Source organism: Venturia canescens, chromosome 2 (genome assembly GCF_019457755.1).
Source record: "Venturia canescens isolate UGA chromosome 2, ASM1945775v1, whole genome shotgun sequence".
Lineage (NCBI taxonomy): Eukaryota > Metazoa > Arthropoda > Insecta > Hymenoptera > Ichneumonidae > Venturia > Venturia canescens.
In genome coordinates, this window is record NC_057422.1 from 13,786,332 (window position 1) to 13,812,629 (window position 26,298).

The 26,298-nt window shown below is 42.8% G+C and overlaps 2 protein-coding genes across 4 annotated transcripts in view; one reads left to right on the plus strand and one right to left on the minus strand.

Moving 5' to 3' along the window:
• Positions 1 to 5,073, plus strand: part of LOC122407069 (potassium voltage-gated channel subfamily KQT member 1-like) — a 40,613-nt gene extending 35,540 nt beyond the window's left edge. The window contains exon 14 of the mRNA XM_043413045.1: positions 4,964 to 5,073. Within this exon, the coding sequence (XP_043268980.1) occupies positions 4,964 to 5,044 (81 nt within the window). The 3' untranslated portion in view covers positions 5,045 to 5,073. The remainder of the gene's footprint in view (positions 1 to 4,963) is intronic.
• Positions 5,074 to 12,993: 7,920 nt separating this feature from the next.
• On the minus strand, positions 12,994 to 23,348 carry LOC122407070 (uncharacterized). Of its 3 annotated transcripts, none has more exons than XM_043413048.1 (4): positions 23,282 to 23,348; positions 17,084 to 17,285; positions 16,658 to 16,813; positions 12,994 to 16,130 (listed from the first exon to the last, which is right to left on the minus strand). In XM_043413048.1, exons 1-4 carry the CDS (start codon positions 23,292 to 23,294, stop codon positions 14,051 to 14,053), a joined length of 2,451 nt encoding a protein of 816 aa, XP_043268983.1. In that variant the 5' UTR covers positions 23,295 to 23,348; the 3' UTR covers positions 12,994 to 14,050. The 3 variants fall into 3 exon arrangements, with proteins under 3 accessions (XP_043268983.1, XP_043268982.1, XP_043268984.1); XM_043413047.1 differs by lacking the exon at positions 23,282 to 23,348 and adding an exon at positions 19,227 to 19,754; XM_043413049.1 differs by lacking the exon at positions 23,282 to 23,348 and having other exon boundaries at positions 16,658 to 16,809; positions 17,084 to 17,134.
• Between the last annotated feature and the right edge of the window lie 2,950 nt (positions 23,349 to 26,298).

Here is a 26,298-nt window from a genome sequence, read left to right on the forward strand (position 1 = left end):
GAAAAGACATTCGCTGAACCGTTCCGACGCGTTCGATTACCTTCACGTAACTCTTCTTTTTTGTCATACTCGAGTACAGCCGCGACAGAGCGAATAATCGAATAATTATTCGAATGCAAATGCACAGCTTGCGAATAAATATCATAACGTTTGTAAAATATAAAAGTGCTTAAAAGTCTGTAAGTGCAGATTCTGCATATTCTCTACGGTGCCTCTCACTTAATCTACTCTCACTATTGAATAATTCAATCGAGTACAGTTATACATAACTTTATGAAATCGATTATTTTTAGGTAATTCGAGATTAATGATATTCAGATATTAAAATACTTATTATTCGTATGGAAAAAAATATTTTAAGCATAATAACAGAATAACTATTACGCGGAATTATTAAGTTATCGGAACACAAGTCATTATTCGAACAAGTTTCATTACGAATTCACTTCGATAATACCGTTGCTTGACGACTCATCAGTTTCCACAGACACAAATTTCTTTCCGGAAATTTCGATAGACAGCTCATGTGACTAGCCACGTTTTGTTATTTTTTTAGTTGCATTCACAAATCTAATCAAATAGAAATTATAATTTTACAATAAATTCGTAAATCACTGCTGATGTAGTGTGAAAAAAGCTCGGAGAATTCACTGACTGTCCCCGGAACGTTGCCATTCTTCGAATAATGCGTCGATCAATAATTGGCGAATCCACACTAATTTCGTTTCATTTTTGCTACTCGAATCGTTGAATTTAACGTATTTAGAGAAAAGAGAGTTTTTGGGGCAACGAATCCTCATCCAGGCCGATAGCATTTTCTTCGAAGCTCAAAACTTGATGGATAAAATTGAAAATATGTCGCGTCGATTATTCCCATCGATGTCGTAAAGTCAAATCGTAAGTAGGTTTAAATAGGACTCTCGTTCATCAAATGATCGAGTTATAGAGATTCTTCATTGAAAATAAATTGTATAATTATTGAAAAATCGCGCTCGCATAAATAGCGACGAATGAAGAAACGATAAACGCATCAAGAATCTCGGAGCAAGTAGTGTTCTTTAATCGGCCGAAAATTCAATGAATTACAACATTTATCACGCGTTATATTGATTAAGGTGATTTCATCACCGTCTTAAAAGCGTACGTGAAAAAATCATTGGAGATGAGAAAACTTGACGTTTTATTATCACACAATGCAGATTAAATACGAATATTAATGGAACGAATGAGAAACCACGAAAATAAAAACGGTTTTTAAGCTACATCGATCGGTTCGAGTCACTAGTTGATTTAGTCGAAGCGTAGAAATCGATATCAGAGTTTAAGACGACGATATTGAGTAATATTAATGTAAACAATTGCTATAGTCAATTGAGTTTCAATTTTACGAGTTCTCGACTATTTGCAATTTAGTATGTAAACACACACGCGATATATTTAAAACGTGAAACGATATTAAAGTATCCAAAAGTACAAGAGAAAGCGAATGTGAATGATTTCAAATCAACCGCACGTGTTTGAATTTCTCATTGATATTCATAAACTCCCTCCGATAAAAATCATAAATCGCGACAAATTTTTTCTTTCCTCTAAATATTCCAATGACCGTAGATTCTGATGAAATCTGTACATTTTCTTCGCTATTTCTTTACCACGAAAGGAGAAATACCGAGGAAGCTTTGAACATTCGGAAACGCGCACGAGGGATCTTCGTCGCGTGTCAATTTCGATCGATTTGGTTGGACGCTTCAAACAATTTCAACGCGTGAGCGGGGTAAAGAAAGATTTTTAATTCGCATTCGCACGACTCATGATTTCGCGTCTGCATTAAACTCGTCAATTATTTCGTTGGAATGGACTAAATTTCACGACTATTTTGACATCACGTTTACTCATTATTTCGGGTGTTTGTTACTCAAAGCTTCCCGGAATCTAACGAATAAGATTTTTTATCCGCTACATGATTTTTTCAACTAATTACTCGAACAATGACTATACTTATAAGATGTTTCGTAACGATTCTCGTGATAGGTCAGTAACACAATCTCGCGTCGTAGTTGGATCGAAATCGGTCGTTCGACCGATTGAAGTTTCGATTACATTGACTAGTTGAAATTAAGAGTAATAAAAGTTTCTAGAGATAAATAGTATTTAAAACCTAATTAGGCTGAGCGCCTACTAGTGCACTTGGTGAATTGCTAGTCAGTATAATAGTTGACGTTAGTCAGGCGCGTCGGTACTTTCGTATCTCAAATATCGACGCGACGCTTACTCGGGGCGGAGTTGAAATTCCGAACGGTGAGAAATCAGAAGGCTCAAAAGTCCAAAAATATAGCTGGGACTCGAAATATATAGATATACCGCACTAGCGAGATTGTCGGACTTTTGAGCCTTCTGATTTCTCACCGTTCGGAATTTCAACCCCGCCCCGCTTACTCGTATTCTTCATTTCTCGCTGCTATGAAATTTCTTCAAATTCGTACCCGGAGACGCAGCTCGAGGGGGCTAAGAGAAGGAGCAAACACGAAAAAATCTCTGTGCGGTACCATCCGGTCGCGATGATTTGTGCAATTAGAAAAAGAGGGAAATAAACATTAGAGATTTACCGAAACGCTACTTCGCAAGTACCTATTTTTTGTTCCTCTATCGATCCGGATATTTGCATTTCAACTTTTCACACGGAATATCGATTCTCCGTTTAGGCTCTCGTACCAAAGTAATTTTCGACCAATATGCCCTAGTTTCTAAATTTAATCCGGGGATTTATAGCGTGCGCTATGCCGAATAGCCACGTAAAAAGTAAACCTTCGAAACCCCGGTGTTGACCAATGAAAACAGTGAACTTATTTTCAAAGCTATATGCGAAAACGACCAAAACTGCGTCGCAACGATATTCATCGGAACTAGAGTTTAGAAGCTTCGTTTCTAAAATGTTAAAACTAGCTTCGGTTCTAAAAAAAAGCTTCGGTTCTAAAATGTAGTGCAGGACGCTACATTTTACACGCATACATTAATGCGAATGTTACTAATAACCGAATGAAATTTTCATTCTTTTTTTTTTTCAAACGATCCTTGTACATCGATTTGGCTGAGAATCGCCGAATTAAGCAGCGATCACGCGTGTGAGACTGGTCTAGTTTCAGGAGGACCAATCGATTATTATTGACGAAAAGAGGGAAGAAGAAAAAACAAAAAAAAAAGTAATGAGGAGCGATATCGCGGCGAGAAGGGGGGGGGGGGGGGGAGGGAAGAAATGTTTATGACTGCGAGTCAGTCCGATGAATCGCAACGATGACAATCTTTAGTGATAATTCGATAGCGTGTGGTGGTAAAAGAGTCTGCTTTATCAGGATTGGAGAAACAGATTAAAGATGGGGCGGTGCTAAAGAAGTATTTTGGCATCTGGGCAACCGTTTGCCACTGCTGCATATCGGATGAACAATATCAAAATTTCATTCTATAAATTGCCAATAAAATCGAAATTGACGTCGTAGCAATTTCTGCACGGTCGGTAGAACAGCAAATTTATTTTCAATTAAAGCATCGAGTATCAAAATCTTGATCGATTTCTCCAACGAAGAAAGAAACTAGCAATAAATCGAAAAATAAAAATGGCACTACCGCGGAAGCGCACTCTTGAAACTGCAGCGACGTTTGACCAGTTTGATAGGAAAAAAATCGAATAAACGAGAACATTAACCAACAGAAGGAAGGAGATGAAACTCAATCATATCACCGTAGTTGCCTATACACTATCCACTAGTAGTATCTCGTTGATAATAAATACTGTTGACTCGATGAAAGGTTCTTTGGTTGCGCGATAAACTGATCGATTACTGTAAAGTAGCCTTAAGAACGTAGATCGATGATTTATTTCCGGTAATTAATTCGACCAATCTGTAGATAAGAACTCTAGAAATGAGCGCGAAAGAAAAGGATGATGATGAGATTGGAGGTCTGATCGTTTGATTCGAAAGAAGTTGCATTCGAGCAGTGATTATTTGAAACAAATTCTATGGATTTTAATGAAAAACAAATATGCTGTGGATCGATTCGTTTGATAACTCATATACGAACTTTGGACGAAAAAACTTTTATAAAAACTCAGCAAATAACTTTCAAAGGGATCGCAATATCCGGCTTTCTGATAAACTCTATAACTGTGTGGATTTCTCGGTATAAACAAAAATGATAATGAAGGTAATTAAAAAGTACAGGGTTCTTCGATACGGGCGAGACTATTATCATTTTTAACGAAAAGATAAAAAATTTAACGAAATCGTTGTTGAATTATCATGGGAAAAACCACTGTAAATGGTGTGTATGTGTGTGTGTGTGTGTGTGTGTACACTGAGAAAAAAAATTTGTTGATTCAATAGCAATTTATGTTATTGGAAGAATTTTCTTCATTTGACTGCACTGCTTTCGGAGAAAATGAGTGTGCAGTTTAATCTAAAACTACTTTATTCGTTTAATCATGTCCAAGGGAGATTCTGCTTTAGAAAGTCAAAAAATCGATTGTTTTCGGAAATGTTTTTAGGAAGGACGGAAATAACTCAGCATAGCGAACTTTTCGGTATAGTTTCAAGGATATTTCATGAGTACAAAAACATTTTTTTAATGTGAGAAATACTAATTTGTACATGGCTTATGGGCAAAGTCTGATTGTCAAAATTTCTCACCTCTGTACAATGTGGAGATCGCAATTATTGTTTGCAACAAAAATTCCAATTTTCTCCCCATTTTCATATATTTCCCTTCCATGTAAACCTATAAAAGCTCGAAAAAATGGCAAAATTCTATGTTTTTAGCGAGTATGAAAAAAAAACGTTTCTAAAGAAGAAGAATATCACTTCAACGTGTTGTAGATATAAAATTTCGCAATTTTTTCGGGTTTTTATAGGTTCATATGGAAGAAAAATATATGAAAATGAAAAAAAAACATTTGTAATTTTTGTTGCAGACAATAAATACGATCCCCACACCGTACGTAGCTGAGAAACTTCGACAATCAGACTTGGCGCATAAAACATGTACAAATTAGTATTTCTCACATCAAAAAAATGTTTTTGTACTTTTTAAATATCCTTGAAACAATACCGAAAAGTTCGCTATCGTGTGAGTTATTTCCGTCTATCCTAAAAATACTCCCGAAAACAATCGATTTTTTAAACTTTTCAAAGCAGGACCCCCCTTAACTTTGCATTGATCATATATTTCATTGGCTCACCATAACGTCACATTTCGTTGTTCCAATGACTTTTTTTCTCAGTGTATGTTATGCAATATGTACATGTACATACATACTGGTATATTAATTGCGTTTCGCATACGCCACTGTCCAGAACCGATAAACAAATACATACAGAGCATAAAGATAAAAATACAGTGACGTTTGATTGGAGTGTGTACCTTTGGAGTGGGTTATTCGATGGGCAGCGTTGCGAGCCTCACTTTCAATTGAACGCCGCTGCTGTAACATTTGATTTCATATATTTCATTGTCCGGAGCAAAGATATTTTGCAGCTATCCTTCCAAATGTATATTAATGTGATTAGAGGATTTTTGGAAGTTTTATGACACATAATAAAATAATACGAGTTAGAAAAAAGCATGTAATTAGGAATTAAAACTTCTAGTGGTCCATCCAATGCGCCGAAGCAAAAAGAAAACAAACATTTTATTATCCTCGTATGTTTTTCACTCTCTCCGGGATCTGTGCAAACACCTTCCATCCCCTTTGATTTTTTCATTCCATTAGAACATTAACTCGTACTCGAAAATTTTTCTAGAAGGGGATGGACCAACGGCATCATGTATAATAAATCTATAAATACGTGAAGATGATAATTTTTTAATTTCAATAATATTCTACGTATATGTATACACGTATATATGGATATATGTTCATACACATATATATGTGTGTATATAATTATATATACAAATGCTAATAACTATTTTAATGAATCGTGCATAATATACGCCTTGTCAAATATTGTACATTTGTGACATCGTTCCCTATAAATATAATTATGATTATACATTATTATTAATATAATCACGAACGACTAGTTAACGTTGAATATACTATAATCTAATATTCGCTGGTGTTGATCATTCAGAACCTCTCCCTTTGTCCTGAATAAAAATGAATTTTATGAAAATTTGAGTAATGTTGCTTCGACGAGACTTTGGCATGCTTCACCGGTGAAAGGACAGAAAATTAACCGATTGTTACCGGCCCTGTAAAGTGGCTGGGTGGTACTGGTGTGCAGCGCCACCTCTGCGCTCGCGTCCAACTCCGACGAGGACGAGGGTCGATGAAGCAGAATTCTTCGGGCCCAGAGTGCGTGGCTTTAAGGACGTTTGTTTAAAAACGGAGAAAAAAGTAAAAAAGGAGGGAGTTCGTGCTGCAAAAAAGAATGTTGGGAGGTATGTGCGAGTCTTTCTCTCTGTAGAATGAAAAACGAAAAAAAACGGTCAGTAATAATGCGCTGGCTGCATTTCGTTGCACAGACTCCAAGCCCCCGGTCCATCTCGCGTGTACGCACATCGCCGATTCTTATCCTTGGCCTTCTTCCTTTTTTATTTTTTTCTCTCTCTCTCTCTCTCTCTTCGTTCATTCCGTTTCTGATTGTTCGTTTTCGTTGCAGCTGTCGGAGGAGCCGGGACAAGAAGCTGGACCAGCTGGCATTCGTGTCCGATCGCAAGGTCTCTTGTATCACGTTAAAACTGAATATAAGCGACGGGCTTCGCGAGTTGCGTGTACGCATTCGCAGACTCCGAGCCCAACTATTTGTATTTGAGCTTCGCGATTCGAAGCAGGTTGAGCGAAATAGACGAATTCACTTAAAAAAAATCATTCCCTCCGAAGGCGACGAAAACGTAACGAAATCACAAATGTTCTCTGCGTAGTGTTGCAAAAAAATATAACGAAATGCCCATGAGCCTCGTTAAAATGCGATAAAATTTTGTCCCTCTGCTCTCGCGCCCCTCGAAATTTGCCTAATTAACTTAGCTGCCTTTCCCCGAGTTCTACGTGTCAACATAAAACACAAAAGAGGCTGCGTACGAGACGGGAGTATAGAACGACGTACGGGAGTACATAAAGTGGAAAGATGCGCGCTCGCCGCTGCTGCGGGAGGGGGAAAAAACGATATCGCGGAATCCGCGACAGGAATGACGTCTCATATTGTCAGTCAGGACGCAGGCATCGCTTCGTTTGTCGAGCTTCTCGAGACGCTCCCCGTTTCAGACGAGAATAAGAATTCCGGTTTATGGGGGAATATAAAAATCATTTGAAGAGGAGCACCGTGGCGGGGGGGGGGGGGGGGGCGAATGATGATTTCCGGTGGCGTCTCGTTCTTGCGCCGCCATAAGTTCCTTCGCGAGTTTCTACGCGACACACGAGTGCTCGCTTCTATCTTATGACTCGCTGCCTAGAAAACAATCGTGTATTCCATCTGCATTGTCGAGATTTCCAGTTTGAAGAACGATTATATGGAAGCTTGATTCAAGTTGATGGAATACGAGGCAAAATGAGATAAAAAAATAACTAAATAAAAAACAACAACAGATTCTAGACGCACATACGTACGTGACGATATATAAAAATAGGATGAATAAAAAAAAGAGACACGAACGTCGTGTGGCGCGCACGAGTCGTTTGACGATTCTCCTGCGAGCGACGAGACTCCTGGTAAACGTTGTCATCGCCATATTAGATCGAAAGTTCATTCATCGAAAGTTTTCTTGTTCGTTGATGAACGAAGCGCCGTTCCGAGACTCCGCCGTTCGAGCCATTATTTTATACGATTCCAATGGACTCGCGCTCCGCGACCGACAAACACACGCGAACTGCTTGTTTCAACGTGCGTTCGTTATGTTGAATTGATCTCCGGCGCTTGATTGCAACGCTCGCGATGCTATCGACCTCGTTCGAGGTGTGATCGAAGAGGTTTCCAGGAATTCATTTAGTTTCTGTTCACTAATTTAATGGAACGAATGACTTTTTGTTTTTCATCGTGTTTAAACTTTGTATTGATAGCAGCTCTGCGAGGACACGAGATTTTATTGCTGGAAGCAATAAAATCACAGCAAGCAAGTTTCCATCCCACTCCGGGATGGAACATTGAACGTGAAATAATGTGGTTAAAAGTTTATTCAAATAACTTGTATTCCCAAATCGGGTTGTCCTAACGTTCGTGGCTGCATTTATCATACAACTGCGCGAGGTAACTCGACCGAAGATTGATTCCTGTCTCGAGGGAAGACTCTAATTCCCCTTTAGTAAAGTCAACAAAAGGAACGAGTCTCGATCCAAGTCTGCGTTCGAGTCTCGCGCTGCTCTTGTACTATACGCGGAGTACGAGCCCCCATGCATATTAGCCATACCCAAGGAGATCCTGGTTACGATAATGTGCCCGTACTTGCGCGCTCAAAAGTACCTCGAGAGAGGCGCGAGACAAATTGAAGTTTTTCGCGAACAAACCTGATGCTGCCCGTCCGCGTCTATATATTCATCCAAGTTTTATACTGCAACCTCTCGCTCTCTCTCTACTACTCGTGGATCTAACCACGAGAGAGTTCTCTCGCCGAGAACCCGTCTTCCTTCGCATTAATACCGCGAGCACGGCCCTCCGCGAGAGTTTGCGTATCACAACCTCCGCGAAATCGCCTTAACACGCCTTACTTCAGAGGTCAACTCTCGTGAATTACGCCCTTCCGTTTACGAAGAGCAAACCGACGGGGCACGGGTCATTCGATGCTGAATTTTTTCGCATTTTATCGCATCAAGCTCGGAGCTTTTCAACTTCACTTTTATTGCCCCGCGCGCGAGTATTCGGAATCGAGCTCGACGCAGAAATGCCGAATTTCCGGGCTAAAATTCCAACGTCCTCTGCCCGATGCGGAAACAGCCTCGGGTACTTTCAGTTCGCTCACAAATTCTATCGGACTTTTGCTTTCCACGGCTCCACTGGAGTTTTGGATAGCCCAACGGAATTCCATGTATCCACGTACGAGGCCTCTGATCTCCAAACGTTTCTGATCTTCCTCGCTCTCTACCTCTTCGCGCTTCCCAACTTTCAATCTACTCCACTGCAAACTCCGCGCGCAGAAGACACGCACACGGCTCGCGAAGCTGAGAGGAAAAGCAGCAGGGAAAAATAAATGTTGTCTCGCAAACTCACGTCCCATGACTGCGATGGGAGCCAGCGGGACGCATACTTTGAGTTAAACGTCATCGGATTCTCTTACACCTGGCAAATGTGCTTTATCGAATGAAAGTATTCGGAGCGGTGCGATTTTTAGAAACTTGGGGAAGGACGTTTTTCTCTTTTTTGCGGCTCTCCGTTGGTGTATTCGTGCCCTGTTTCCATAACTAAAAAACCGGGGGAAACCCATAAGCGTTAAGGTTTTATCGATTTAGCCTCGAAGGCCTCATATACAGTAATGATTTTAACGTTAAACCGGACTTACCGAACGATTTATCGGGATATTATATTCGCTCTCTTCTATGGTTCGAGTTATAAATGCTTCATGTTTACCCGAGCGAGTACCAACGATTTTTCAAACATTTTTTTTCGCTTTTTTACCTTTTGCTCATTTTCAAGACGTATAGAGGCGAGGAGATCGAAGACGGGAAGAAGAGAGAGAGGGAGGGAGTGAACGAAGTGAGAAATTCCATATAAAGAAGCGTGAAATTGATCCAGCGAGATAAGCCCAAGAAATTAACATACGAATCACCTTTCACGGGCTCGATCGTCCGATTAATAAATGAAGAAGAGGTTGAGGGTTCATTTTCAGGAAATGAAATAAAAATACTTACGATCGGTGCATTGCGTCGTTCAAATGTAACGTATCGCGGCACATTCCCCCGAAACACCCAACGATTTTCTTTCACTGGCTCGTTTCAACGAGAAAGCTTCTTCGTGAGCCGGTTATTAAATATCTGCCGTAAGTTCCTTTTCCACCGATCTAGCGGTTCGGGATCACGAAGAGGAGGAAATACGAGTACGTGATCCGTGAATCTTCTCAGGCCCCTTTCTTTTTTTCACTCCCAGGGAATTTGGTCGTCGAAATTCGTTTTTTTCTCCGCTTCCCTCCTGCGTGCCTCCTACCATCCTTTTTCCTTCTCACCAATCTCTGCAATATCCTCAACTAAGAAGAAGAAGAAGAATAAGAAGAAGAATAAGAAGAAGAATAAGAAGAAGAAGAAGAAGAAGAAGAAAGAAGAAGAGGAAAGAAGAAGAGGAAGAAGAAGGGAAAGAAGATGAAGAAGAAGAAGACGACAACGACAACGACAACGACTTCGAGACCGTATTAGGAAACCTGCACTCATTGTGCTCGCTCTTCTCAACAACGTGCAAGAGAACGAGATGGAAAAGGATGAGAAGCGGAGAGAGGAAGATCGAGAAAGAAAAGATACTGCGGCTACAAAAGGATGAAAACAAAACTTTCGTAAAGTCGAGACTCGCCCGGGAGTGAGGACAATAAGAAAAAGACTTTGAGCAGGGACGATCTCTTCGGACCAACGTTTTATACCCACTCGCTCGCGCTTCTCTCTCTCCATCTTCTTTCTCTCCCTCACTTTTTTCCCTGGCACTTACTATAATTACAAGAGGCGCGCGCGAACATCGTCCACGCGCTTCTCGTTCCAGAGAGTAGCGAAAATGCGTCCACTTCATTGCGTTACGAGCAGACGTGTACATTTTTCATAGGAAAAACCTTCAAATTTTTGATAATCTTCAGTCCATGTGGAGTGCCACAGTTGGCAGGATTCTCTTGTGCAATTGTCAAAACATGCGTGAGCTCCGATCCAACGGACACGTCAGTGCCAGAGGAGCGTCGAGGCTAACCATCCACGTTGGAATTTCGTAATTAAAAAAGCAGCGCGATGGCTCTACACCCAAGCCACGAAGTGCAGCATTGATTGGCTAAAAAATAACGAGCATTGGAGCTCGTTAATTCTTTTTCAATAACGAGGAGCATAATATTCGGTCTCGAGAGGAGAAATTCCGAATTCGCAGACTCCTCGTCCGCTCTTTCGGGTCATTTGTCGTACACCGTGTTCCACTCGTCCAACATTCACCCTGGAGACTCCGGAGCAAGGTAAAAAAACTCATTGAAATTGAACAAATAGCCAATATATACTAATAAAGTAACTGCGACGATGCTGTAGGTATGAATACTGTTCGGTTTGCAGGCTCCTCGCTGTGGCTATAGCTGTGTGTGGAATGAGAAAAAAACGCCACCAAGGTGAGCTGCTGGCGATGCGCGTGAATGGGCGTATGCATGAATGGGGGTCCCTCCACGCACTCTCCCAGAGAACTCCGAGTTCCCTCTGCAATTTTGCTCCCATGCAGCCTGTGTACCAGCTTATATCTATACACAACCCGTGCATACAGGTGCACCCGTTGATTTCTTGCAGGACACTCGAGACGAGTCTGTAAGAAAGGTTGTGCGTGTTCCTGCGCGAACGCACGTGCGCTCCAACAGGCTACAAATCCGGGGACTATTGGAGGAGGAGGTGCTTCCGATATTTCAGCTCTTAATATTCCGCTTTTTTCGCCGATCCTCGTCAAAATAAATATGGTCAAATAGCCTGTTATTCATTGATAGATTCGGCAATAAAAAGTTACGAGGCTGTATCACAATTTTCAATTTTAATTTTCAAGCTCAAAGCTGAACATCGACGATTCAAAATCGAATTCTCACCCATTTGAAGTTTTCATTTATCCGAATATCCAATTTCATTCAATTCAATCAAACTTACTGTAAATATTTGAAAAACGTTCAAACTCGATGTTTAATTTTTTGCTAAAAAAAATAATTTCTATGAATAAATTTCAATCTCTTCCAACTGACTACCATCGTTAGACGCGTCTACTGACTGATAGAAAAAGAAAAAAAAAAATCTACCACCATTCCTCGGAAAAGTTGCACTTCTAAATATTTACCAATGTTTCTATTCTACAAAAACACTAAAAAGGGAGAATTAAACGATGACAAAGAGGGTAGTGTTTATAACAATGTTGCTTTATTGCCAACCATCAACAACGATCTCTTTACAATGAGCATACGCGTATGAAAGGATTTTCATGCCGAGTTTTTTTATTTCTCTCTTTTTTTTAAACGTAAAAATTAAAATTAAAAAAAAAAAAAAAAAAAAAAAAAGAGCGAACCAAGAAAAGATGTAATTATACGTATAATACCGGTTCAGGACGGTTTGTTCACGTTATTGGCTGTCGTATTTTTTTCTTTTCTTTGCGACATCCTAAAGCTTCTTCTTCTTCGTACTCTGTTATAAGATCGAACGAATGACATCTTACATATTCTTTTTAGAAAAAGAATCGTATACGGAGTCTCGCGATGACGAGGATACGTCGGTATACACGCATATTTATCGTGACATATTTACAGACGAATGATGTACAGCGCTTAAATATTGTATGGACCGTAACGCACTGTGGCGCATCGTTGTGTTTCATCATTATTTTTTTTTAAATTTAATTCTGAAAAAAGCTACGTCGAAAATGTTATTTTCTCGACGTATATTTCGTAACAAGAAGATATAAACAACGACTAGATGAGCTCTGTGCCCTTAATATAATAAATATGTAGTTATAGATTAACTTTAAATCTAGTTAAATTAACAAACTTAAAGATATAAACATTCGTTTGAGAAATCTTGCAAGATATTTGCAAAATGCACTGCAGTGTGTGCGATCGCCCTGCAAACACTTGAACGCTGATCCAACTGAGGATTAAACTTTGCGAGCCAACGTTTTTTGCCATGGCTGATTCGACGCGAGCAAACGGTCTTTGGTTGACGCACACAAACAATCGCAACTATTTCACTCCTTCCCCATACCATCTTCTCCCAAATTGACGATTTACATTGAGAAGCAACTAGTTTAACATTATTTACATAACAGTCTCCCATCTTTGGCACGGAGCTATACGTAGCCCAAATTCGGCGGATTAAAATTAACATAATAAAATAAAACGAAGAAATAATACACACACACTCTCTCTCTCTCTCTCTCTCTCTCTCTCTCTCTCTCTCGATCACAACTCTCCGTTCGACTCGTTTAATTTCAAGGCTCTTTTAGTTCGCGCAGTTGGCATATTGGAAATACAATTTAGGTGAAACGGATAAAAATGTTTTTTATTCTCGTGTCGTCCCATCGCGTATCCGAGACATATAAAAACTATAATCGCACAAATTTGCTAATTAAATGTGAATTAGCTCGTATATATATACACACCCATACACGTAAACACGTAATAGCTCCTCGTTAAATGCATCGAGCCCTCGCGGAGAGCTGATTAGTATTACCGAGAGCGTACGTGCAGGCATTGCTTCGTACTCGATCGTACGTACTCTTGTGCACAGGCTCTCTCGCGTCGCCCTTGTTTTACAAGTAACTCAATCAAAATACTTTTATACATCGTTGAATCTCACTCGCTCTCTTTCCCTTTTTCCCTACCGACAATCTCTATGCGTGCAACAATCGAATATTAAGTAATTTTCTCTCGCGTAACGACTTGTTTGACACGCACGATACTAGTCTGGATACCATTCGAGATTGTTGCGACGGAGACGGAGGGAGAGAACGAGCGAACAGGCGCCGCGATTATCTCCAACCGAAGCAGCACTTAAATCGCTCTTTACGTTGCTTCCTATCAAAAAGTTTCGTGATGATGATCCATCGACGGTAGTTGAGACGAAAACAAAGTGATGAGGACAAGCAGAGCGAGCTTTTTGATGGATTCTCCACGACAGTGGTGTTTGGTTTTCGTTGTTTTTTAAACTGCCGATGCCAAAAACGATCTGACACAATTGGCTTGTCAGTTTGTACTGAACAATAATCGAGTCCGGGTTACTTTTTCGTTGATCCCAACGACTGTTCCAGCGGCAGGGGAAAGTTTGCACGAACGCTCTCTTATTTCGGCGGCATCGGTGACGATGTCAGGTCCATCGATACACCGTTTCGGAGAGCACGATACGAAGACCGAAGAAAGAGAAACACTGTGAGGAGTCTCACGTGAGGGGTAAAGTTCTGTGCTGCTCGAGTCCCGGGTTGTTCGGCATGTCGATGATTCCAGCGAGCGAAACTGTCGAATCAACGATCGGATGTTGGCTCTCGGTGATGGCGTCGGGGTCCATGACCCGATGGCCGTTGGCATTGGCACTGAGATCGCAAACGTCGCCGGGCAGATAATCTTTCCAGCTGCGGAAGAGATACCTCGTGAATTTTCTCAACTGACGAAACTTGCAGTAAGTCGCACCCTCGGCGGATTCGAGCTGTTGGGTTTGTATGAGGAAGCCCTTCTCCTTGAAAGTCTGCTCGAGTTTCTCGCGCTGCAACGACTTCCGGGTTTTCCTCTTGCGCCTTATGTCGTTCTCGACAGCAGTCGCAGCGACGGTGGCGTTCGCTGTTCTCTGACACTGGACCATCGGCGGTGGAATCCTCTCCCCGGTTGCACTGAGAAACGCACCTGCGGAAGTTCCAGCCTGTCCGGCAGGCTGCTGCAGCGATTCCCTTGGAAAAACGCTGTACCCTCTCATGCTCTTGTCACCGGTGCCTGTGTAGTATCTAAAAGTGCCATCCGAGTCGACCGAGAGACTCTTTTTCTCCTGCAACGAAGGCTTCGCTCCGCCGGTGAACTTGAATTTGCAGATGCTCACCTCGGTCGGTGGGTTATTGTTGTTTTCCGTCGGCAATGGTGGTATGAATATCGCCGAGCGTTTTCTCTTCATGGGAGCTATTTGATGGGAGACCGGTGCGTTTCGTTTGGGTCTCGGGGATGGCGGAGACTGCAGCGGGATCGGCTGCTGACTCGTTTGCGCACCTTGTCCAGTTGCTAGGCTCGTCGGACTCTTGCTCCTCTCCAGCATCGTGTATATCGACTTAGGAACAATCTTTTGCTCTTTCGATCCAGCATCGGTGAGCTTCACGAGACTCTTCTCGTTCTGGGCCATTTTCTGGTAGTAGAGGAATTGCGACTGCAGCGCCATCGGATGGATCAACACCCCGGCATTGGGCCAGTAAACGAAGCCTGAATTATTCGGACTTGCGAGAGGCTCGTTATTGTTGTTGTTATTCAACGCGACGAGACTATTGTTGTTCGACATGTTGGCGAATTCGTTTGATCTCGTCGCCTCCGGAGCGCCGTTGAACGACGTTCCGAGACATTCGACCTCGTCCGTATCACTGGAGACCTCGCTCTTCACGTTTCCCGACTCGTAGACGTTTCCGTGTTTTCGCAGAATTCGTATTTTCAATTGATTCAAGTCCCTTATGCACAAGTTCAAAGGTTCGTCCTGCTCTCGGTGGCTGTCAACGATCGTCGCTAAACTCTTCCTCGACTCCTGGGTCAGTCGCTTTTCCAAGAGGCTACTAATCCGATTTTGTATGTCGGTTCTTTGGAAGGTTTGGTGATGTTGGATTTGCTCTCTCGTCGCTTCAGGCCTGTCCTTGGAAGCGTGTTGCTGCTGTTGCTGTTGCTGTTGCTGCTGCTTCCGTTCCTCGTGACCGGGCGTCCCTGGCAATATTGTGCCATAATTTTTGTAAATCAAATGGCAAATGTCAGCTTTCTTCGGCTTCCTACCCCTCCGTGGTTTGCTGTTGTCTAACGTTATTTCTCCCATGTAAGGAAGGTCGGAATACTTCATCGGTGGCCTGGGTGTCGGTTGCTGCTGAACTTGATGGTGCTGCGAAACTTGAGTGTTGTGATGATTTTGCTGATGATTGTGATGGTGATTTTTGTGGTTCGCACCGGCCGGGTGCGGGTTTGTGGTTGACGTTATAACGGATCTCCGATAGGGTGCCCCGAGTGAAAGCGGTTCGTTGGATGACACAACCCGGGGGTAAAGTTCCTGCTGCATTGCAGCGATCCGTTGCAGCCAACCCTGAACATCACCTACCGGACTGGGCGTCGACCCGGATGTTGACGTCGAAGTCGTCGGGGCCGGACTCGGAATCGTCGATTCGTTCATGTGATTCGGCGATGAGTTCAGTGCCTCTTGAGCCAGCGTAGCCTCGTAATGATCCAAATATTCTGGTGGGAGAGCTTGATGATGAAATTTCAACTTCCAGCGTGACTTCCTTCGTCTCCGACTGCGAACAGAGTTCAGAAGGGATACGAACGTTATTTTTGCCTTTCTTTCTTTCTTCTTTTTCCATTACACAAAACTTAGTGATTGAAAAATAATGAGTGTGCTTCAACCTGATCACAGAAAATGAATCCCCTTTACAACTGATTGACCATGAACATTGCTCACTGTATTTTATCACCAAAGAGGACGAATAGCAACAAACTCATTTTCAGTTGGAACAGTCGCAGTCGAATGTCAACTCAAGTTGTAACGATTCTTCCCAAACATTCGTGTCGCCAAAGCGATTCGTTCAAGGCCACATTTGTACTTAGTAAAAAATTCTAATGGAGGGCAAAAGATGTTCGTTGTCCAATGGAGATGCGTGCATACCATATACCGTATAAAAAATAAATGGAGCACGAACGAAAATATAATCCGACGGGATACCCGTTCCCAGAACTTGTCAAATGGTCAAAAAAACGACTTGAACAAATTAATTAAAGTGCCCATCGAAGGTGAAGGACTTGACTGCAGTGACTATTTAATTACCTGGATCTTGCTCTACCGCTGTTATCTTGACCGGTCGACCCTGCGGTCATCTCTGTACCCTGGACTTGATTATGCAGCCCCGCATCATGAGCGTGGTGGTGAACAAGGTGTCCAGCCTCGACCGGTGATAGTGCTGCGTCCACGTCTGCTTGCTGGCTGTTAAATGTCTCGTTACAACTCGATATTCGAAATGGCAAAAATAATGAAAAAGGAAAGAACGAGAGATGGAGCATATCCGTGTTACTTCAAACAGAGACGAACGAACTTTTTTCCTTTCTAATAGCAAGTGATAGCAGCACTCGAAGTGAGTAAATACAGACGATAAAACGTCCTTCTGATTTCAATATTACCGTTGGATTGGAGCATGCGCTAGTATTAAATATAAATAGAGAGGCCAAAGGGGATTGAAAAAAACGTGTAACTCACCTCAGAGTGTTCGTGTCTCGGGACCGTTCGTCATCCTCCTGGGGTTCCTGTTTAACCGCCATGAGGATTGACGATGGCAGCGGGGACTGGAGGAGCGGCGAACGATGAAGCGGATGCTCGAAGCTTGTACTGTCCGTTAAGGAGCCGTCTATCCCAGTAGATTGTGCACGAGGCACGACTTCCTCGGTCTGCATAATTCCCCCTGAAACAGACCATCAATAATTCTTACTTATTATTCTTCCTCGTTATCTTTACCTCCATTAAATGACACGGGCACTCAGAATCACACCACTAAAGATGTTAAAGAATTTCTTTGACACACGTCCTAACCGATTATCAAAGTGACAGTCCAGGTCTCGACATGCCAATTTTTATTATTAAGGATATTTGGCACAGGCGATACAATGTTGCCATGCTAAACCGTGCTAAAAACCGTGATAAAAAATTTCAAAATGATCAGAATTTTATAAAATTTGGTGAACTTATTCTTTAGTGCCAAATTTGACAATACAAATTTTTTAAGATTTTTCTTCTGCACAGTTGTCGAATAATCGATCACTAAAGTTCACGTGTATAAGCATAGCGTTTCCATAGGTATACATTCCGGGCATAAGAAATCTGCTTTAATGCGTAATTACTCGATAATTAAGCAGAAGAAAATTTTGAAAAAAATTGTCTTTTCGCACTTGATGTTGAAGAACATTATCGCCAAATTTGATGAATTTCTAATTATTTAGACTTTTGTGGCAAACATCCTTAAGAGCTCTGGAGATTGCAGTCTCTCCATTAAGTAGCTTCAAACATTAGCAAATACCCAAAACTCTCATAAAATCCAGAAATATTTTCCTGTCAATTTGAGTTCGATTAACAAAAATACATTTTAAAAGCTCTTCATTGTCACATATTTGTACGCATTTTGTTGAAATCAAGCACGATGAAAAAATTTGAACGAAACAACAAAGTTTGATAAACTCGATGGTATTTTTTCAGCTGATCCCCGTCGACCCCACTCGGATCGAATGCCTCATCGCTCTGATAAATAATAGTGCAATGCCTGAATTACGAATTGTCTGATACAGATTCGCCGAGGAGGGCCAAAAGTATATAAAAATGATCGGGTCTATACGGCGATGTAAGCACAATTTATTTTTCGCCTATTAATAGACAGTGTGTATATGAGAGAAGGAGCGAGCGTCAAGCCGCCTCGTGTATTCGTCTTTCTCACATTCCCGTCACACTATTCTCGGTTCTCTCAAATTTCTCACACCATATTTGGCGTTATGGGAAATACGAGGTGGTGCCGCGGCGTGAACTTCTTTTTTAAAGTTGGCACACTCCAACGTGACTATCCGCAGTTTCCAGGAGGGAAACAATGTACTCGTATAACGACGTTGCGCGCATTGCGTAGCATATTTATATCGACGATCTACAAACTTATATCATCATTCCCGAAAGAACGTGATCGTCCAGATTTTTTATTGCTCGGCTAAAATTACATTCGAACAGTCGTTTCCGCTTCGATTGACGATCCAACAGCGATAAACGTCCTTTTGTTTTCACTCGTAAAACTAAAACTCCGAAAAGAATTGAAAAAATGATGAAACGCGCCAGCACATTCGTTCATACCTAAATATAATCGAGCGAACTATCCTGCTGGTTTTGGGTTTATTCAGTCGGAAGAATCTGTGACTCCGCTAACTGCGGATCATCGGCAGCCAACGTAAATGAAATCCTGATAATTTGAGAGAGGGGGTGGCTAACATCCGCTGAGATAAATCGCTCTAAACGAAAATTGCACACGCGCTCGCGTCTTCTAACAACTGGCAGATGCGCAACTAGGTTGAAAACGGATTGTCTCTATACCTCGTCTGTTTGATCTCAATATGTCAAGGTGATAACGTTAGATAGAAATAGACATGTATTCACGGCGCTCTTCGTCATTGGATTAAAAGTATTTCCATTTATTCGCGTTCTCGTCGGCCGAACGATCGAGCGATTTTGTACTGAAAAAGAGGCTCTTCGAAAACTGTTCGATTAACAGACCACTCGGTATTCCAGGTTATGCCAAAGCCAGAGACCCCAAGTAAAGAAAATTCTGGCTGGTTCACGGCGTCAAGTCGGTGTAACGCTGAGTCCAAATTACCTGTGACGGGAAACGTATTTTCCGGCAACATGAAAACTGCACAGAGTTATCGCTTTTAGGCGGTTTATCTCCGCGGTTGATCGTCTCGCACATTTACACACGAGAGTGGCTCGAGCAGAAATGAATTTTCGACCGAGAATCAATGTCGGACGATGTGTTTTTAGCGCATTAACTTTGACTACTGAGCGCAGCACTTGAAAACGCTGATCGATTTTTAAAGAGGAATCCAAAAGGTACACAATCCGTGGCTGAAGCGCGAACTCATTTCACGATATCACTGGTCGTGGAAGTATCATTTTCGGAGAACAATTAAGGCCTCGGTATCCTTCCAAAGAGATGGGCAAACCCAAACAAACCGGAAGTAGCTTCAATCGGGTGCTCGCTTCAGCACAGAGTGAGCTGTGCTAACGAGAGTGAAGTATCAGCCGAAATGTAGAACGCGCCGGTGAAAGAAACGGGGACAAAAACGTCGAAGAGTGACAGACCGCGAACGGGGAGCGGAGCAACCCCACAAACGGCGATCGAACTCACCGGTCGACAGTCGAAACGGAACTCTCGGGTGGCGAACGACAAGCGCCGAGGAACGGGGAGGGAACTCCGGGGGAGGAGGGCGACGAAGGAGGGGAGAGGGGGCGCGGGCGTATATTCTTGATTTGGGCGGATGGAAATCTGAGATTGCTCCATATCGGGATGTGAGCCCGTGGCAACGCCTGTCGACCGTTCTGTAATAGCGTGCGGCTCTGTTTTTGCCGACTCGATCTCTCTCTCTCTCTCGCTCTCTTTTTCTCTCGCTGTCTCTCGCGGTCTCCGTATGATGCGAGACCGTAGACGCGAGAAGGTATATTTAACCCCGCGGATCGCAGTTTGTGCCGTCCCGTCGCCACACACCGCGTGCTCCTGCTCCCTGTAAATTACGCGTGTGTATAGTAACTCGGCGAGCTAGCTCGCGGAGCTCCCAACTACACCCGTACAAGTTGAGGAAACAACGGCCTTCTCGTTGGGGAAGCTTTGCCAATACGCGACAGCGAATTCCGATTGAGTTCACCGAAGTTGGTTTTACCCGATACGTCGCGTGGTGCGCGCTCCACGCTCATTCAAAAACATGGAAAGTCTTCGGAGCGGCGTCGATACTCGATTCGCTGAACCGTTCGCGTGTCCCGATCATCTTTATCATCCGATTTAATGAATCTTTAGGTACACTGAGACCTTCGACGAAAAAGGATGCGATTGCTGCTGCGAAAAAAAAATATGTAATTGAGTGATTTTGCTAAACCAACCAAATCACGTTTCTCATTGACTTCTTAATATCGCCGAAAGTGGCTTGACCACTTAGGGACACGTAATCGAAAGAAGGATTGCCTGAAATACGACTCGTTCGATTCGAATCGTTCCTCAGTTCCCGGACGAAAAACGCATGAACAAATGCCAAATAATCGCAATCATTTCCATCGGTATTTTGAGTTTGGTGAGCAAAACTCGAAAATCTTATTTACAAAATCCGAATGAAAAAGAAATTCGGGCCGAAAATCGATGCAACAGACTTTCGTATAAATCGTCCTAATTATCAATCAGCAAAAGCACGCCGACGGTAATCTTTGCGAAAATCTTGCATTCGAATGATCAAGATAATGATTCAGTGCTGAAAACAAAACCGCAGCATCGCCCTCGCTATCCGAGCTCGCCGTAACATCAATTTTGGACGGTGCTCCGTCGAGCCGCAGGTTAAAAGACGGTGCTTTCGTCGCTGAGATATCTCCGCTTGATAGTGGCTCTCGAAGGTGCGTACATCGATCGCGGCAACGCTTACGATCCTCCGCTGTTATTTCGCCCATGGACCGCGACTTAACGAGGCTTAATCCAGCGCTAAAAGCGCAAAACCGTCGGTAACCGGTGAACAAAGCGTCTGCGCGCATCGGTGGTTAAATACTTAAACATGAAAATTCTACACAAGTAATGCGAAAGGTATATATAAGAAGCAGAGAGAAAGGGAGGAGGAAAAAATGCGCCCGCGGCTCTCTCTCTCTCGTTCGCTGGCGAATCTGAGAGGCTTCATTCCCACAGTGCGCAACCGGATGACGCGAGGCGCAATATCCCATTGCCAACTGGATAACGTCCGGCCCGTAACTTATGAATTTTATCATCGCGCCTCGTTCGCTCAGATTTTCCTTCTTGAGAGCGGTATAGATGGCTGCACATTAACTTTATACTAAAAATGTGTACGGACACGTATAAATGTGCGAATGGATTTGCCCAGCGGAGAGAGAATGCACAGGTGCGCGATGTCAATTCGTTGAGAACCGGCTTCACATCCGACGCGAGGAATAACTTTCCTCGACGAGTGTACGCGCTCACGTTCCGCTTTATATGTATTTGAGTATTATACGAGACCACGCAATCTCGGGATTCTTTATGTACGAATTTCACCCCGAGCGCGAGAGATATGCATATGCTAATATTCTTATAGCTATATATGCTCGTAGGCTTCCACTCATCCGCTCGATTATTCCGCATATCGCTGAAAAACCGCTCCGATATATTCGCGCGCGAAGGTACGAGGCTACGTGGGCCTGCTGCTCGTTTCCTTTCTTCTTCACGGTATCCTCCGCTTAATCGATTAACGTCGAGAAACGAGAGCTATCAACGTGATAAAAGCAAGTTTTTCTCTACATTTAATATCGACTTGGAAAGTCGGCTGCTGACATATCCAGCACGAGATGTTGGGACACGTCGGGCGTAGGTGTGTTGCCTCGTCGCATATAAGGAATATAATATGATCACGCCTCCGTTGAGAAATCTATGAGTGTCGCGCGTGTATATGGATCGTCGAGATATACAACCTGTATATGTATACAATAAAAATTGTCACCGGTCAGCATTAGACACGCCGGCGAACTTAACTTATGCAGACTGTCTGGCTTTTGCGATTGCTGCCTCTCACGAGGCTCTATCAGCAGCACCGTTCTTTATTTTCTTACCTTTTTCAAATGTCATAACGGCCCGGGTTTCCATTTAGTTATCGCGAGAAATTAATCTTCGGGAGGAATGAAGCAACGCGAGCTAAATAATTTACGGCCTCGGATGCCACATTGACAGTCACTGATGGAGATTCGAATGTGAGGTTTGCAATGGACGAAAAAGTTTTTTTTAATCGTTTCACCAAATTGCGGTCAGTTGGGCTGCCGATGCATATTCGGAAACGTTGAACGATTAACTGAGGGGAAATCACAAAAAGTTTTTCAGTCACTCATTTCGGTTTGGCGAAAAAAAAAAATAAAAAATACGGTCGTCATTACTTTTCTGCTGGACTCGAATCTAATTTGGCGAACTTCGATGTCGGACTTCCTGCATGTGCAGAATGTCACTGGCGATGGAATCTCAGAAAATCGTGGGCAGGAATTCTCTGAGTGTTACCGAAACGTTCAACTTTCCGTGAATTCGTAGAGATCGTGAATTCCAGGCCTTAATTTCGTGAGTTGACAGAATAACTAAGCTCGCCGAATTTTCGCTTCAGAAAAATCTCTTTTCCCTTCAACTATTTCATTTTTGAACAGAAATGCGCTGGAAAGTAATAGGAAATCCCCTGTCCTGAGGATGAGACTCCGGTCCATCCCGCAGGAGTCCGGAGCTCGATTCCCATAAAAATCAAAGAAACTTTCATTGTCGATAAACACGAAAATTCGCCCAACTCATAAGCATCAGCTCGAGCAGCTCGGACCTTCCCCACGTGCATGAGGAAGCCGCTTGAACTTGTTTGAAAATCGTTTTTTTCTGGATATATTTCGAGCTGAACACACGATTTATCGCCAACGCTGGCACCGTTTAGGTGTCGCGTTCGAATGAGCGAAAAGTTGTCTCAGGTGGCTCGCAGGGCTTTACGAACGAACTCGACTCTCCCGGCGCGTGCTTATGCTTCGATTAAGCGAAGGTGAGATCGCGGTGATCAGAGAATCTAAAAATCGAAATAAACCATTTTCTCAAAGCACTCGATTTTCATGTGTGCGTGTCTACACAAAATGAAAAAAATACTTTTGAAGTGAAAATTTATTCCCACGTACCTTGGGCTCTCATTATACTTTGGTGACTTTCAATAACAGCGATGTGTGTATAGAATTGCGAAAGTTTCAAGGATTCTGCTCTCATCATCGCGGAGAGCTCAGAGACGTTACACTTTGATCTGCTGGCGGGGGCGCGCGTAGGCGACGTTTTTGGCGCGGAATTTATAGTCAAGGTAGTAAAAGGCGCTCGTACACGCACATTAACGCACAGAGCGCACTAAATATACGCGAGAGGACCTCGAACTTTCGATTCCACGAATCAAATGTCATTTTAAAAGGTGCGACGAAAAAGAGAACACGCGAGAACGAATGATTTTCGTGTTTTTGAGAAGGCTTCGTTAGTCGTCGTGATAATTTCGCAGCCTCCGAAATAACATCCCAGTGCAGTTGCCACCTCTTCGTTCGCAGTGTGAATACGCGCGAGAAATGTGTACAATAGTCATCGAGACTCGAAGAAGCAAAAGGGGTACGTATAGGAAACCGGTGTCTCGTGTATTGCTGCGTTAAGTGGCACGTTACGCTCGCTATCGGTGCTGGACAGCGCGGGAATAGCGTGTGTGTGGCGCGTGGGCGACACTTATGGTCATGGATTAGTTCGCGATACTAACTTCTTCTGGTGGAACTCTCCACGGAGCCGATTTACACGCTTATGGAAATCTTGCTCCTCTAGCTCTGCTCTATCACATTTTTCGACTGACTTCAACAACATTTATGTTAATTTGTGTTAACTGTTAGAAATAATCGTACCCAAAGCGTCGCAATGATGAATTTAAAAAAGGACCAAAAAATGCAAATACATTTAAGATTTTTTCTACCGTTGCCCGAGCTTTTTCGATCACTGAAAAACGTTACTTTTAGTCAATTACGAAAATTTCAAATGGTAGACGCAGAATAACGCGGAGTTTCATCGCATTGAAATCAAAATTTCAATTGGAACAAACGTGGAGGAAATCATTTCAAAAACTTCATACCAAAAAATGTTTATCGATACGAGTTAATAAAGTTTCCCCTCAAAACTGTCGCTTTGACGACTCGACTCGAAATATTTCATTTTTTACACTTTTTCTTGGAATCTCCTGAAAGCATCGACTTCGAAAAAGTGTTCAAGTCACAAAACTTCTTGATTCTATTATTCAACGTAAAAATTACACGCAGTATTAGAACATTTCGTGACGACTCAGTGCCCTTTTCCCTAGAAAACACATCCTGAAAGAAGTTCATACTCGCGCGCTCCGAAAAAAAAACGACTCAATGTGCTACGTCAATTGGGATGAAAAAGTGTCGAAAATTCTGCTCTCTTGACGCGTTCACCGCGCCACACTCTTCATTCCTTGGTATCTCATTGATTTTGCGAAATCACGAATAAGTAAATAACAAAAGGAGTACGCGGATTAAGAAACGAAGAAAATAACGATCGAGAACAAAGCTACAAGATGGTTATACACGATGAACGATTTTGGCCCTTCGCGTAGCCTGGAGCACTTGCGAGCGCCTTTGTTCCGTGATCGTGTCTCTCGCGACTAGCGTAATCGTGTTTCTCTCCCCTGGAGAACGACGTCGCGAGAAACGCATAATAGTATCGGCGTACATCTATATTCCAGGCTGTTCTCGGTGTGTCCTTCTCAGATGTGAATATGCAAATAGAACGAGAGAAAAATAGAGAAGAAAGCATTGAGACAGCGGCCAACACGATATAACAATACATTTAATCCCTCGGCAGATAATCGTAGTACCCAACGAAACCGCACTGAAGAAGTTACTTTTTTTATCTGAATGTTGAGCGCGGATACAATCGTAGATAAAAACGCCTGATACTCGAACCACTTGGATATACCAGAGCCACGGCTTGTGTGCGGCAAATACAGACGTAAATAACTCGGACGATAGTTAGAGCTTCATTCATTTCGCGAACAAGATATATTTCGTGCGATGAAAAACGGAATTCTGCCTTAAAGACGCTCCGGACTTCGTACATACTGCATTAATTTGTTCTTTTCTTTTTCTTCGATCATTACTGAAAAGCATCCCGAGCAATGAGCATGCAATTGAAACAAAATTTGCTCAGAAAATTGGCAAAAGTGCAGATCGAACACAGCGACGAATGAAAAAAAACGGTGAAGACCGAAAAAATTCACTAAAATTCGTGAATTCATTGATGAGTGAATCATTTCAACTCATCGCGAGGATCGTTGAAAAACTTTCAGCCGCGAGCAAACGCGTTTCACAGTAATATCGAGGGGTTCGGCTCGATCGATACTCGCCCACGTAGCTCTTTCGCTTCGCCCGCACGGAGCGAGTTCGTGAGCGATCTATTCGGTGTGTTGGTCGTCGGGAGAGATCTCCCGCGAAGCTGGTAACAATACTTATTGTTGGTGCGCTCGCATCGCCGAGATTTCGATGTTCCACAGCCTGCCGCACGCGTCTATCGACACGCGTGTGAGCGTGCGTTCCCACTGACTGTTGAAAGCGAGAAAAGGCTCTTTGCAATAAGGAAAAATCTCCAGGATGGATTTCGCTGACTTTTCGCTGAGGAACGCGATGATTCGAAATCTCAGTCTCCAATAATTTCACGATAAGTGAGAACGCTCGTAGGTAAGCGTGCATATATAGAAAATGTCTGCTGCGCCACCAGCTTTCCCGGATGAAGAATTTCAATCGCCCGGCTACGACTCTCGGCGGTTGAAATTCCCCAGGAATAATATACGCACTGTATCTGTAACGAGAAGGATCGAATTCACATTGCTCAAAGGATTTATGTGTCTCTCTCTCAGGCCCGTCGAGCAGAGCTAATATCGAGGCAACGGCACGTCCGAGTCTTTATGGCTCTCATTTCAATTCTATCCATTCTCAAGCAGGTTAACGCTAAGAACGATTTCGCTGGGACTGCGGAATCTTGGAATAAATCTATTAAGCCTGTACGCACGCATCTATACATGTACGAACACAGGCACATATCGTGGTCGTTTTACGGCTCGGCAATTTGTGATGTGGTTCGTTGCCCCGGAGCTCCAACACCA

Bases quoted from the DNA above. Each gene is read 5' to 3' on its own strand.
- LOC122407070 (XM_043413047.1), bottom strand. From the start codon at position 19,257: ATGTTGCCGGAAAATACGTTTCCCGTCACAG. The intron at 17,286-19,226 runs GTAATTTGGACT...GGTCTGTTTCAG, and splicing joins AAATACGTTTCCCGTCACAG to GGGGAATTATGCAGACCGAG. The intron at 16,131-16,657 runs GTAATTAAATAG...CTCTGTTCGCAG, and splicing joins AGCGGTAGAGCAAGATCCAG to TCGGAGACGAAGGAAGTCAC.